The sequence below is a fragment of the Tasmannia lanceolata genome, unplaced genomic scaffold, assembly GCF_043159265.1.
Source record: "Tasmannia lanceolata isolate RefF3 unplaced genomic scaffold, GAP_Taslan_0.1 ptg000037l, whole genome shotgun sequence".
In the NCBI taxonomy this organism is placed as follows: Eukaryota; Viridiplantae; Streptophyta; class Magnoliopsida; order Canellales; family Winteraceae; genus Tasmannia; species Tasmannia lanceolata.
In genome coordinates, this window is record NW_027518714.1 from 63,236,616 (window position 1) to 63,252,168 (window position 15,553).

The 15,553-nt window shown below is 40.6% G+C and overlaps 1 protein-coding gene across 5 annotated transcripts; it reads right to left on the reverse strand.

The window, feature by feature from the left end:
* Positions 1-456: 456 nt before the first annotated feature.
* On the reverse strand, positions 457-15,303 carry LOC143860908 (protein FRIGIDA-like). Of its 5 annotated transcripts, none has more exons than XR_013239833.1 (5): positions 11,417-13,385; positions 10,785-10,939; positions 3,491-10,692; positions 1,774-2,846; positions 457-1,665 (listed from the first exon to the last, which is right to left on the reverse strand). XR_013239833.1 is itself a non-coding variant. In XM_077371766.1 (5 exons), exons 1-3 carry the CDS (start codon positions 15,238-15,240, stop codon positions 10,375-10,377), a joined length of 492 nt encoding a protein of 163 aa, XP_077227881.1. In that variant the 5' UTR covers positions 15,241-15,303; the 3' UTR covers positions 457-1,665; positions 1,774-2,846; positions 3,061-10,374. The 5 variants fall into 5 exon arrangements, 3 of the variants coding, with proteins under 3 accessions (XP_077227881.1, XP_077227882.1, XP_077227883.1); XR_013239834.1 differs by having other exon boundaries at positions 3,433-10,692; XM_077371766.1 differs by lacking the exon at positions 11,417-13,385 and adding an exon at positions 15,222-15,303 and having other exon boundaries at positions 3,061-10,692.
* Between the last annotated feature and the right edge of the window lie 250 nt (positions 15,304-15,553).

The window sequence follows — 15,553 nt, forward strand, 5'->3', positions numbered from 1 at the left end:
ATGACCCAAGCCTTTTATCTGCTAGGCTTGAAATGAATGGACGATTTCGGACAGTTCTAAGCCTCTAATTTGAGGAGGTTTTCCTTCTGAAGGTTTTCCTGCTGAACATAGATAGTGGGTTTTTTATTTTATGACCGCCGGTTTTAAGGCCCTGCAAGTTGGGCGAATTTTATAGCTGTCCATTTGAAAGCCCACATATTGGATTTTGAAAATTTCCAGTACTGAATATTGTACTCAAAATTAAACACAATTTTGAGTACAATAGTTAGTTCTGGCTTCAAAATCATCAATTCTCAAAACCCAAAACGAGCAGGGCCTTAGACATGAGTTTAGGATCAAACCTTAAGAAGAACCAGTTTTGGATTGTGGGTTAGGATCTTCTATTAGTTTGGTTCTAGCAATGCTAGACCAGTCCAGGGGTGGCCCACATCTCAACGGCTTAGATCACAACGAAAGTGCCAAATACAAAGACCGAAAACATTCATAGATGTAAGCGGAAGGTCTTTAAATAGTTCAAATATCAACAAAAGCACATTCTTTATGTCCATCTACAATCTCAAAATGCAGACGGAGGCAATCAAACAGGTGTTTAATTATGCACTGCCAATACCAAAAGCAAGGGATGCAAATATCATTTCTCCCATACAGAAAAGGCTGAGTAAAATAATCTCTCTGTCAAAAGTATTTCAAAGACCTGCACAGTCGTCAACAGTCTGACTACTATGATTTGCAAATTACATGTAGTAGAAGGGGATTGTAATCCAACATTGGAGTCCAGCTGCCTTTTGAAAGGCGTTGGGGTTCCAAATAATTTTGCTAATGATTCCATGTATATTTTGCATTATGGGTAGCCAGAAACACTTGTTTCCCCTGTACCAAACACCCAAAATAGCTAAAGCACCCATAATAGTTCATTAGTAAGGTAGGCGATGATGGGCTTCACTTTGAGCAACAGTGTCAGCAAACTGATAAAGGTTGGATCCTCCTGTGCCCCCTTGTGTTTCTGATAACATGAAGCCTACTTGCATTGCTGAAGAAGATGGGAAACTTTGCCCACCACCCGTGATGTCATTCCCATGCCAACTGTTGTATGATCCCACCACCTTGTTGTTTGTTAATGGCTCCCCCACTTGTACACCATCTCCTCTGGTGGCCACTCCAGGAAATGAACCTCCTACACCACCATTTCCAACCCCCACACCACTTCCAGCTGATGTTGGCCCAGCAGCTCTGGCCGCACCAAGAAAATTAGTAGCAGGCAGCGGTCCCCTCTCAGGCTCAGCAATGGGTCCTCCTGCCAATGAGATGCCACTGAGAATGCCGCCATCCGACAACCCATCATGCAGCAGCAAGCTCTTTTCCAGAGATATTGGAGAGTGCCTTTGTGTCGCAGTGGTAGGCCGGAGGTGACTTTTTTTTAAGACTTTTCAGTTTCTTCGATGACACAGCTTCTTCATCAGAAGCTTTTCTCTTTGAAGCTGGTTCTGCCTTCTGAATCTCTGAAAGATCTTTCTTCAAAATGGCAATTTTCTCATCAACATTCCAGCCCCGGCTCGAGCTGGAAAGCTGTCCACGACAAAGCAGCTTTGCACGATCAAGCTGGTGGTCCTCCGCGCATCTGACAACTGATTTTAAAGCAGCTAGCTGCTTTTTCTTTGACTCTTTCTGTGCCATAACATCACATTATAACAAACAACATAAATAAAGGGTAAGCCCGATACACAAAATTGGATGATAGCAGAGACAAAGGAGAGAACTTGGCCTTGAGCATACCAATACCACACGCGAACCCTGTCCTTCTCTCCTCATGTTTTTCGTAGTTTTGTTGGTTTCTATTATAAAGGATGACAGCAGAGACAAAGGAGAGAACTTGGCCTTGAGCTCGAAAGCACAGGAAAGACTAACAGCCGCAACATGCATGCCATCATTCACCATCCCCTGAATAGTATCTGTGACATAAGCCTGAAAACATAAATAGGCAATCACGTAATGTTTATGCAATGATCATATACATGTAGAATAATCGTTTAGTGAGGACACCGCATACGAAGGAACACTATCGAAGTTCAATAACAATAAAAGACCACTGTCCCCCATTGATGCTCAAGCAATTAAAGAAAGAGAATGATTGTTTGGAATGTGATGCTCAAGCCAATGTTCTGAAAGTCGAATTTGATCATAGAACTGTAAGATCTGAACAGACCAAATTTGTTTCGAAAGTTTCTAGAGAATAATGAGAAAATTGATGATTGCTTAAAATTTTCCAACATGCGACCAAACCAACATACCCTAACATTTTGTATCAAAATTTAGTTAAATTAAAAAATTCCTTTATTTTTTTCTAGACAGCAAATACGACTTCATAAAACCAAGTGAATGTTACAAAGAAGGCGGGGCAGAGACTGCCCCACATATAACGAAGCCCTCCGACTCCTCCCTGGGTGAAAGAGTCCAAGTCCAGTATTACATTAGTACTACGAAGAACATGAAAGGAACGAAAGTAATTAAAATTACATATCTGAAAATAACTCATCAATGATCCATTTATAAAAAACACCCATCAATGATGCCGGGTAATCTTCAATAGCTCGGAGAGGACTTCTTAGACCAAGAAATGATGTTAGCTGAGTCAAGAGTGCTTTCGCCTCAGCTTCGTTGGAATCCTTTCACTTGGCATGGAAAAGGAGAGCATAGTCCCACCAAATGGTTCCTAAAAGCCCTGCCTCAGTGGACCGGGGTTGCCAATAAAAGCCTCGTCGAAGTTGAACTTGGGTATTGGGTATTAGGAGGAGGAGGGGACCAAGTCTAACCAGCTTTCTTTTTTTCCTTCCCGACTCCATCGTCCGCTGTTACAGGAACGAAAGGAATTAAAATTACATATCTGAAAATAACTCATCAATGATGCCCCCCTAATCTTCAATAGCTCAGGGAGGACTTCTTAGACCAAGAAATGATGTTAGCTGAGTCAACCTTCCATAATAAGATTACCATCCAGATCTTTCCGTTAACACGTAAATTTAAAAATACTCATATATAGAAATAATTTAATTTCAAATTTACCAAATATTTAACAAAAGAAATCCTTTCTTTCTTCTATTGTTTTGGAATGGTAAATCCTCTCTCTCTCTCTCATTTTAGAAAATATCTGCTCTCTCTCTCTCTCTCTCTCTGTCTCTCCAAAAATCTATAGAAATCAAAACAAAGGGAATCTTTTCCCTTGATTAATGCACCATCCCCAACATCTCTCTTGCTTGCCCTCGCTACAAAAAGACCAAAAAGCTTTTTTCTCAAGACATTCACATCATCTTCCAAAAGGGGGAAAAAGGCTCACTTTTCACAACATTTTGTTTTTCTCCCATCTTCTACAAGAAGAAAAAAGGCTCTACCAATAAAAAAGAAAAAGAAAAAAGGCTCTATATCCAATATACTCACTCTACAAGACATTTCTACTACACTTTTGTCTACACAAACACAAAAGTAGTATTCATACTCCATTTCTTTTCAAAGCATTGATCTTCATCTCTTAGTCTTGCACATCAGAGCAACGACGCCGCACCACCGCATCCGTCCGATCTTCACACAGGGCCTACACTGCTCACCCTCACCCGCTTCTCCTCTGTTTGCGCCAAGGATCTGTACGATTGGCTTCTCTCCCTTTTTTTTTTTTTTTTGAAAAATACATGATTGGCTGGCTTATCTTTATCCTCAAAATTCCATCTATTCCATACATTCCAAATAGACAAAGCAACCGCGAATGGTGTTGGGTGCCAAACGATACGATCTTTTCCCCCCAAGATGATGGCGGCACCATTCTTCCATTAAGGCTGAGAAAAGACCAAGTCAAAAACCAAAGAATACCAAAAAGAACAAAAGCCGACACCACACCTTCCTTGCAACATAAGAGAAAAATGATTATTTTCCACAAACTTGCAAAGCACATCCATTCACCATTTGTCGACTCTTTCTCTTTAGGATATTGATAGCATTGATTTTTTTTTTTTGATAACGTTCCAACAAGAACTTTGGATTTTGGAGGGATCATGGGACCACCACACTTTTTAGTTAACCGAATAGAAAGATAGGTGCTTGCCCTTGGTGCAACTCAGACAAAGGGACCATGAAGATACCTTTATGATTCGGGGTCTATATCATCCTATCCCTGGGAAGGAAGACACAAACACCACTTCAATAACACCACTTCAAAAAGGGGTCTATATCATGCTATCCCTTGATGAACTTCCGAATAGAGTCTGAAGCGCAAGTCAAGAAGCTAGTCTTCATGCTTCCACCTCTTTAACTTCGCACTCACCCGCATGTCCGGCAAAAGCCACCAATAAATATCGATCCGAATCTCGAAAAACGTCACCTACACTCGCTAAACTTACAACCGTGTGGGGAGCCGAAGGTTTGTTGGCCAATTGCTAGCTCAAACGGGCGGATGCAAAGCTTTTCTGCAGAATGTTACTCCTATATTAGTAAGGGCAACACCCGGCTTGCCTTTACAACAACTCAACTCAACTCAACAAAGCCTTTGTCCCAAGCTAGTTGGGGTCGGCTAAATGAATCCTTTAGAAAAAAAATTCATGAAGAAGGTAAAAGAGATCTACCCGGCTCTAATCCTGGTTCTAGTTAGGTTCTTCTACGTGGATCATTTTCTTCCATTCTATCCTACAAGGTTATGTTCTCTATTATGTTCCTAGTTATCAAGTCTTTCCTCACTGTTTCTACCCATGTTATTTTCGGTCTACCCCTATCTCTTTTTACTCCCTCAATTTGGCACGAGTCACCTCTTCTCACCTCCAAAGGCCTACGTTGGATATGTCCAAACCATCTTAAGCGGTGCTCTCTCATCTTCTCCTCGATTGGAGCCACCCCCACCTTTTTACGAATGTCTTCATTTTTAATTCTATCTAACCTTGTGTGGCAGCACATCCATCTAAGCATTCGCATATCCGCTACACTCATGTTATGCACATGCTGCTTTTTGGTGGCCCAACATTGTGAGCCGTACAGCATGGCTGGCCTCATAGCTGTCTTATAAAACTTTACCTTCAACTTGGTAGGGATTTTACGGTCACACAGGACTCCTGAGGCAAGCTTCCACTTCAAACCTGCTCTTATTCTATGGTTAACATCCTCTTCAATCTCTCCTTCCTTATGTAGAATTGAACCAAGATATCGAAATATATCCCTCTTAGGTACCTCCTGTCCACTCATATTTACTACGTCCTTGTCCCGCCTCCTTACATTACTAAAGTTGCATTCCATATATTCTGTCTTAGTCCTACTCAGTCTAAAACCTTTAGATTCCAAAGTAGTTCTCCATAACTCTAATTTAGCATTTACTCCTGCTTTGGTTTCGTCGATTAATACTATATCATCTGCAAATAACATACACCACGGCACCTCATCCTAGATACCCTCCGTAAGCTCATCCATAACTAGCGTAAAAAGATAAGGGCTTATAGCTGATCCTTGGTGCAGTCCTATTGTAATTGGAAACTCACTAGACGTGCCATCCGTGGTTCTAACACTAGTTATTGCTCCATCGTACATATCTTTAATCGCATCAACATATTTAGTAGGCACTTTTTTCCTTTCAAGGACCCATCACATAACACTCCTGGGAACCCTATCATACGCTTTCTCCAAATCAATGATAACCATATGAAGGTCCTTTTTATTTTCTCTAAATCTCTCCATTAACCGCCTAATCAAGAAGATAGCTTCCATAGTCGATCGTCTGGGCATGAAACCAAATTGATTCTCCGACATCTTAGTCTCTTTTCTTAGTCTATGTTTCTGAGATCGAAAGAATCTGCGACACCATGAATAGCGAGAGCCTGCACCAATACGTGGCCACCCATCTTCACCACACCAACAAGCTCCGTGACGAGGTTTCTAAGGCGCTGACAGGGGCTCCCAACTCACCAAGGCTTGTCTTTGATTGCATTGCTGCCTTTTATCTCCAAACAATAACAACAACACCTACTCGTGCTCCTATCGGCACACCCTGCTTACTCATCCTCGAATTCTTCCTCTATGCGACCGCGGCTAGACCAGGCTTCTCCTCCTCCCAAGCCCGAGACATCATCGACCCTTTTGTCAAGGCAGAGGCTGAGACGGCCGCCATTGCTTGGCACACCCGCCTCCTCCATGAAGAAGGTGGCATTCCCAATGCCAGACCTTCGGATGCCCTAGGCTTGCTGCTTTTTCTAGCCTCCTTCGGGATTCCGTCCGACTTTGCCAACGACCATCTCTACCACCTCATTTGTTTGGGTGTATTACGGAAGAATTCCAAATTACGCAAGAAAGCCGACGTCCTTCGCCTTTCCCCTGTCCTCGTCTACAGGGTTCAAGGTTTAACAAATCCCTAATTAAATAATCTGCTTTCCTGCTTTTGAATTCTTATTTATATAACTTCATCTTAAATTGTTGTAGTAGGGCAAACTCTGAATTTAATTTGTAGAGTTTTGGATTCTCTCTTCTTCTTTTTCTCCCTTCTAGAAAACCGAATAAAAGGTCCAGAAATAATCATACTTTTCAAGAAATAAGATTGAGCAAATTGAATTCAGATTGAATGATAGGATTCCTTGTCGACTGTAGAGCATTGTGAGTATTCGGGCATCAAAACATAATATGTTTTTAGAATTTAACCTCCAACTTCATTTCAGTTTATCTTTTGATGAAGTAATTCCAACTCATCTCCCTTCATTTCCTTATTTAAACATTAAAAATAGTAAAACTCCATGCCATCTATTTCAAATGAACAAGTCGAGCTTCTTAATGGAATTCTGGAGAGAGCGGAGATGGTGGTCCAACTCGTTCCATTGTTTGGTGAAAATGGAGAGAGCAGAGGAGAGGCCATTCAACTCGCCTACACATGATTTAACAAGAGAAGAAGAAGATGAAGGAGCCTCCACTTGTTCTGCTTCTTCTTCTTCATTCTGCGAAGGTGAAAATGGCTCTAATTTCACACATATACAAGACATTTGCTCTGCATTTTTCCACGAGCCATCATCATAGATGTAGAAGACATGCCCACGCTCCCTCACTACAAAGCCTAAAATGCAGAGGGAGCAAAACCCTAGGTAGATCGATACTAGATGGAAAACCGAAAAGAGAGCGTGAGCCAAAAAAAAAAAGAAAAAGATCGGACGGACAGAGTGAGGGAATTAAAAAAACTAGAAGAACACCTGGCCTCAGCACATGCGTTGATTTAGGGTAAAGTGATGGACACAGATTTCACTCGATTTTATAATGGGACCAACTCACCTTGTCTTCTTTCGCTTTCCTAAAGAGAGTATTGAACCTCCACCCCCACCTAGAGTTGTTAATAAAAAACGAGGTGAGTTCATCAAATCAACCGTCTTCTATCATATTATTATTAACAACTCTAACATTACTTTCTAATTCCATACTCATGAGAAATTCGAGCCTCCACCATCTCTTTCACAGTAACACTATTCAACAGAAAGATGAGGAAGAAAAAAGATGGATGGGGAGCAATCCTATTATTGAATTCAAATCTACTTGCTCTCCCCGAATTTAGATTCATCTTGGCTTATGAACTTTGGTTTGTTTGGAGAGAGGTGTGTTCTAGTAGTGAACGTGAAGATTCTGGTGGCCCACAATGGAGTCCTCCTCCTCCGGGGTGCCTAAAGCTTAAACTTTGACGGCTCTCGCTTAAGCAACCCCGGTCCGTCTAGGATTGATGGCCTTCTTAGAGACGAGCTGGGGAATACGGTTTGGGCTTTCTCTGGCCCGATAGGAGTGGCATATTCAAATGAGGCAGAGATCAGAGCAGCCTTACAGAGTATCAGATTCGTTGAGTCCATTGATTTAGCAAAGGTGACTGTGGAGGGTGATTCTCTTAATGTCATTCGGTGGTTGAAAGGTCATATGCCCACCCTTGGAGATTTGCCAGGTGGATCGAGATTAGAGATCGGTTGGGAGATTTGGAAGTAGTCTTTCACCATGTCAAGAGATCCGCCAACGCTGGGGCAGACAAGCTTGCTAGAGTTGGAGTGGGAAAACAAGAGCATCAGCTATTTGATTTTGTCTCTCCCTAATGGCTGTGTTGTAGTGTTGCTTTTCTGATCTTCTTTATATCTTGCCATCTTGGTTGACCTTCTCGGTCGGCTTGGCCTTGTATATTGTTCCTCTTCTTTTATTTATAATATATTACCATTCAAAAAAAAATGTATATTCATTTTGGTGAGATTGCAAGTAATATAACCATAAGTTAATTATAAACAGTCGAGATCTATTTTTTATTGGTATTTATAAATACCCGAACATAGTCTTTAATCACAATTTCCTTTTTATAAATACCACCTAAAGTTATAACAAACCATATAAAGTTTGATGGAAAACAAACTCTTGTGATGATTATCGGTTGAGAACCCGTGAACAAAAAGAGGGGGAAGTTGGGGACAAGAGAGATGTGATGAGGAGTCTCCTCAGCCCAACCTCTATAAGAGTCCCCTCCATGTCCCAAATTGCACATGACTTCAAGCCTTCCATCCCCTTGAAGTCCAAGGCAAGTAGAGCATATGAAAGCCGGTCCCCATCACTGTTGGTCGTGAAGCAAGGAGAAACCAGAGAGGAGGGACATTTGTGAGCTTCTGTTGATGATCATGATCTCTGGTTGACGCTCGCGCACAAAGGAACCGACACCCATGGACTCTAGTAAGCGCTTTACAACCATTAGTTTCAAAATAAATAGAATCTAATGAATACATGTAATCTTCGAAGTTTAAACACCCAAGATCCGTGATCATGCTCCTTTTGAAACGAGCACTTACAATATCAACGTTCAGCACTGAAAACTACTCCGAGCAGAGTTATCAAAATCTGATCCCAATTTAAACCCTATAAATCAAGCCAAATCCAAACACAAATTTGCATTTGTAATTCAATTAAATATAGCAAAATATAAATTACAAATTCATTTGAAATAGATGGCATGGAGTTTTACTATTTTTAATGTTTAAATAAGGAAATGAAGGGAGATGAGTTGGAATTACTTCATCAAAAGATAAACTGAAATGGAGTTGGAGGTTAAATTCTAAAAACATATTATGTTTTGATGCCCGAATACTCACAATGCTCTACAGTTGACAAGGAATCCTATCATTCAATCTGAATTCAATTTGCTCAAAAATTACTTTCTAATTCCATACTCATGAGAAATTCGAGCCTCCACCATCTCTTTCACAGTAACACTATTCAACAGAAAGATGAGGAAGAAAAAAGATGGATGGGGAGCAATCCTATTATTGAATTCAAATCTACTTGCCTCGACTTTGAGGTTATGGGATTAATCTCAACTTAAAACCACATTAAATTCAAATCTACTCACATTACATATCAAGCTCTCACGCATCTCCCTTTTTTTTAGCTTAGGCAAGAGAAATTGAACTAGGGAGAAACAGAGTTGAGCAAACGCATGAGGAAGAAGACCTGAATAAAAGGAACACCCCAAGACTGGCAACCTGAATAATACATATCAAAGTCTCACTCAGTATGCTCAGATGTAGTGTCCACTGCAGTTAGCAATGGAATTTTTCTCTATTATCAAATGTATGCTGGAGTTTGTACCACGAAAACAAGGAGATTTGTAAGGGGAAATGATTCGAAACCAATCAAATGATGTGCGCAATCATTCCTAGATTCCTACTGACGGATGGCTTTAGACAAAATGCATCAATTCATTTTTCTTATTTTCATCAACTTGGATACTGTTAGTAAGAACAAGATGCACACACAATGAGCCTAGTGACTTAATTCTATAAACTTAGAACGGGCAACTATTTAGTACCCAACAAATCATTATTTTTCTCAATTTCTATTGCATACATTGATGAAATACTCGAGTAAGAATTGGGAGGCATTGGGGTGGTTCCAAATAATTTTGCTAATGATTTCATGTATATTTGCATTATGGGGTAACAAACTGTCAACATCCCATAGAGCCAGCAAAGCTTGTCCGCCTGTAGCAAACACCCATCATTCAGAAGTAAGCTTGGGGATAGAGGGCAGAACTATCATGGGCTTCACTTTGAGCAACAGTGTCAGCAAACTGATAAAGGTTGGATCCTGTGATCCTTTGTGTTTGTGATAACAACCGATTTGCCCCCATAAAGCCTTGCATTGCTGAAGATGGGAAGCTCTGTCCACCCGTTGTGCTGTCGTTCCCATTCCAACTGTATGTTCCCATCCTGTTGTTGTTGCCAATTCCAGGAAATGAACCATTTCCAACAACCCCACTTCCAGCTGATGGCCCAGCTCCAAGAAAATTTCCAGCAGGCAGCAGTCCTCTCTCAGATAGCACACCAACGGGTCCTGCCAAGGTGCCTCCTGAGAAGCCACTCAGATTGCCAGGGTATCTGACAACCCATCATGCAGCAGCAAGCTCTTTTCCTGAGATGGGATAACCTTAGGAGGAGGAGGAAGAGGGTGCCTTTGTGCCGCAGTGGTAGGCCGGTGATGTTTTGCTTTATGAGTTTTCAGTTTATCCAATGACACGTGTTCATCAGCTTTTCTCTTTGAAGCTGCCTTCAAATTCTCCAAATTGGCAATTTTCTCATCGATATTCCAGCTGGAAAGCATTGCACGATCAAGCTGGTGGTCCTCCACGCATCTGATAACTGATTTTAAAGCAGCTAGCTGCTTTTCATCTGCCTCTTTCTGTGCCATAACATCACAGTGTAACAACATAAATAAAGGGTAAGCCCGATATGCAAAATTTAGGATTTATAAACTCTAACAAATAACCATACCAAAACCACAGGCGAACCCTGTCCTCCTCTACTCATTTTTTTGGTAGTTTGGTTGACTCCCTGTATAAAGGATGACAGCAGAGACACAGGAGGGAACTTGTCCTCGAGCTTGAAAGCACAGGAAAGACCAACGGCTACCATCCCCTGAATAATATCTGTGACATAAGACAGAAAACATAAATAGGCATTCACGTCATTTTCATGCAGTTACCATATACATATAGAATAACCGTTTAGTGAGGATACAACATACTAAAGAACAGTATGAAAACTCAAAAAACAACAAAAGCACCCCCCCCACACGTTGATGCTCAGGGGATTAAAGAAAGAGAATGATTGTTTGTGATGTGATGCTCAAACCAACATTCTGAAAGTTGAAGTTGAACATGGAAGGGTAAGATCAGAACAGACTGAATCCTAAAATCAGAATTTAAAGTTTAAACCGTAGGAGTGTTTCAAAAGTTTCTAGAGAATAATGAGAAATTTGATGAATGCTTAAAATTTTCCAACAAACCAATCATACCCTAAAATTTTTGTTAAATTATACAATTCCTTTATTTATATTTTCTAGACAGCAAATAGAACTTTATAAAAGCAGGAGAATGTTATAAAGAAGGCGGGCCAGAGATTACCTCGCATATAACGAAGCCCTCCAACTCCTTCCTGGGCAGAAGAGTCCACTATTACAATAGTAATGTGAACATGACAGGAACGAAAGGAATTAAAATTGCATCTCTGAAAATAACTCGTCAATGATGCCCACTAATCTTCAATAGCTCGTAGAGGACTTCTTAGTCCAAGAAATGATGTTAGCTGAGTCCAAGAAATGATGTTATCCGAGTCAACCTTCCATGATAAGACTACCACCTAGATCTTGACTTTGAGGTGGTTAAGTGCAGGGACCAAGTCAAAAGGGCTTTCTTCTTTCCCTTACCGATTCTATGGTCCACTATTACATTAGTACTATGAAGAACATGACAGGAACGAAAGGAATTAAAATTACATATCTGAAGTAATATGATTTTCTATATTTAAGCTCATGGGTTCAAGTCTCAAGGGCATTCCTTTTTAACTTTAAAAAAAAAATTACATATATGAAAATAACTCATCAACGATGCTCGCTAATCTTCAATAGCTTGGAGAGTACTTCTTAGACCAAGAAATGATATGTTAGCGGGGTCTAACATTCCACGATAAGATTACCACCCAGATCTTTGCTTTGAGGTGGTCAAGAGCGCTTTCACCTCGGCTTCATTGGCATCCTTCCAATTGGCACGGAAAAGGAGAGCATAGTTTCACCAATGGTTCCTAAAAACATCGACCATACCCACCGGACAGGGGTTGCGAATAAAAGCCCTGTCCAAATTGAACTTAACAGTCTTAAAGAGTATTCGAAGAGAGGGCCAACCGACTTTGTTCTTTTGCTTACCGACTCTATCCAATATGATTTCCTCCCATCGGCAATTAGGACTTTGAATAGAAAACCCCTAAACTCCTTTACAAGAAAATAAAGCTTTTAATATCGCCAAGCATATGCACTATTGGCTTCTTTTTATCCCCAAAAGTCAATTTTTCCATATATTCCAGATGCCCGAAAACTCCGCCTGTGTTTTTCATAGTCTGTCCCAAGCCAGGATAAAGGAGGAGGGTTGGCGTCAGGTTGTCAGCCGGCCGAAAAACTTTGCCACTCTTCTATGAAATGAATCATATATTTCTAAAGGATTCATTTAGCCGACCTTAACTAGTTTGGGACAAAGGCTTTGTTGAGTTGAGTTGAGTTGAGATTCCAGATGCCCGAAGCAACCACGAATGAAGTCAGGCACTAAAGGATACAACCTTTCCCCCAAAGACAATGGCAGCACCATTCCTCCATTAAGGCTGAGAAAAGCAGTGTTTAAAACGTCTTTGACTTGACTTGGAACTCGCCCGAGTCAACTCACTTTTACCTTGGCCGCGTTCCGCGTTGTACCGCATCCGCATTCCGCGTCAAATCCGCATTTTTAAATACTGGAGAAAAGACCGAGGAAAAACCCAAAGAATACCAAAAAGATCAAAAGCTGACACCACAACTTCCTTGCACATCAAGAATGAAGAAAGATTCTCTTCCACTACCTTGCAAAGCACATCTATTCACCATTTGTCAACCTCCTTGCATAAGATGCACCTACTAGCAAGGAGACTTTGGTCATATAATAATCTTTTTTGTCATAATTGTCCAAGCAGAGTTATCAAAATCTGATCCCAATTTAAAACCTATGAATCAAGCAAAATCCAAACAAAAATTTGCATTTGTAATTCAATTCAATTTAGAAAATTATAAATTACAAAATTCGCTTGAAATAGATGGAAAAGACTTGTATTATTTTTAATGTTTAAATGAGGAAATGAAGGAAGATGAGTTGGAATTACTTCATCAAAAGATAAACTGAAATGAAGTTGCAGGTTAAATTCTAAAAACATTCCCGATACGAACAATGCTCTACAGTGGACAAGGAATCCTATCATTCAATCTGAATTCAATCAGCTCAATCTTATTTCTCTCTCTCTCTCTCTCTCTCTCTCTAGAGAGAGAGAGAAATAAGATTCAGAGTTTGCTCTCCAACAATTTGGATTCTCTCTCTCTCTAGAGTTTTGGATTCTCTCTCTCTCTAGAGAGAGAGAGAGAGAATCCAAAACTCTACAAAATAAAATTCAGAGTTTGCTCTCCAACAATTTGAGATGGAGTTATATAAATAAGAATTCAAAAGCAGGAAAGCAGATTATTTTATCAGGCATCAGTTAAACCTTGAACCCTGTCGACGAGGACAGGGGAAAGGCGAAGGACTTGGGCTTTCTTCCGTAATTTGGATTTCTTCCGTAATACACCCAAACAAATGAGCTGGTAGAGAAGGTCGCTGGCAAAGTCAGACGGAATCCCGAAGGATGCTACAAAAAGCAGCAAGGCTAGGGCATCATCAGGGCTGGCATTGGCAATGCCACCTTCATGGAGAAGGCGGGTCCGCCAAGCAACAGCGGCCGGCTCAGCCTCTGCCTTGACACAAGGGTCGATGATGATGCTGGCTTGGGAGAAGAAGAGGAAGAATTCGAGGATGAGGATGCAAGCCCTGCGGATGGACACTATGGGAGAATTTATGGTATAGGCCTTTCTTCCCTGGAGATAAAATGTACCAATGCAATCCAAGACAAGCCTTGATGGGTTGGGAGCGAGCTTCAGCGCCTTACAAGCCTCGTCACGGAGCTTGTTTATGTCGTGAAAATGGCGTGCCACACATCTGCGCAGGCCGCGGCTTTTCATGCTTTCGCAGATTCTTTCCATCTCAGAAAGAGGGTGGTCCCGGGATTATCATTGAGCTTCTTCTGAATGGATTTCTGAATAGAATGGAGATGCTGCTCCAATTCGTTCCATTGTTTGGTGAAAATGGAGAGAGCAGAGGAGAGGCAATTCAACTCGCCTACACATGATTTAACAAGAGAAGAATGAGAGGAAGAAGACCAAGACAATTCCACTTGTTCTGCTTCATCTTGCAATTGTGAAAATGGGACTTGCTCTACTTTCACACTCGCCATCATAGAGCAAAACTAGGTAGATGATACTAGACGGAAAACAAAACACAACAGACAGCGTGCGTGAGCATAAAAGAAAAAGATGCACACAACAGACAGCGTGCGTGCGTGCCGCTGCCCTAGTTTGGGCCCATATATACATCATATTCATGAGGAGCTCCCGACTGGAGACTCTCCATCCTTCACTCCTCTTCTTCCTCCTCTCATCTAAGCCTAATCTCATTTCTAACAGATTCATTAAATCTTGAAACTCAATATTGAATCTGGAACTCAAAACTTAAAATATAAAAAGGTCCACGAAATTTCACTGAATCTGTTCAATAATGAAGCACCAGCCAGGAGTGAGATCCACGCAAGCATGTTTTAGACTTGCGTAGTCTTAGCAAGGAAAAATGGTACAAAATATGGTTACTCAGGCCATGTTTGGCAACCATGAAAAATTATTCAATGGAATACTCAAGGACCCAATTGTGTGAGAGGGGTGGGGGAAGAAATTGGAGAGAATTGTGTAGGCGAGAGTATAAAAAATTTCTAAAAACTAGTGAAAAAAACTTTCTATTTAAAATTGGTTTTTTTCCTGATTTTTACAAGATTTTAGGAGCTTTTAATGCTACCCTCACTTCCATGGAATATTTTTTCATGGTTTCCAAACATAGTTAGTCTTCACAAGGAAATCTCGTTGAAATTGTTTCAAGTTTCATCCGATTAATAGGCCACTTAAAGAGGTTGAAACATTAAAGAACTTTCATTACATTCAACAGATCATGCACCAGTTACACACTTTGACAGGTCTTCTTTCCAGGCCTAGCGTAAATAGACCATGCAATTACTAGCCCAAAAAACAATAAAAAAGATGCCATTGACAATGTGTACCTGTAGTATACCCATCCATCGAATACTTGCTATATCAACTCCATAAGTTAAATCTTTGAGGCCATGAAAATAGCCACCTAGGTGCACAAAAAGAATAACAAAGTAAGGGAAATGCAGATAATTTCAAGCATTTTAAAGAGATTCACCATAGAATATATATATATATATATAGGGAAATATTATCAGCACAACCATGTTTTGATATTTGCACTAACACGTCTTATCTTCTAGTATTGTTAAAAGTATAAAAGATTAAATAATACCTTCTCCAACAGCTTAAGCTTTTGGAGTAACTGGTAGTTTCACATGGTAACAGAGCAAAGACCTGTGAA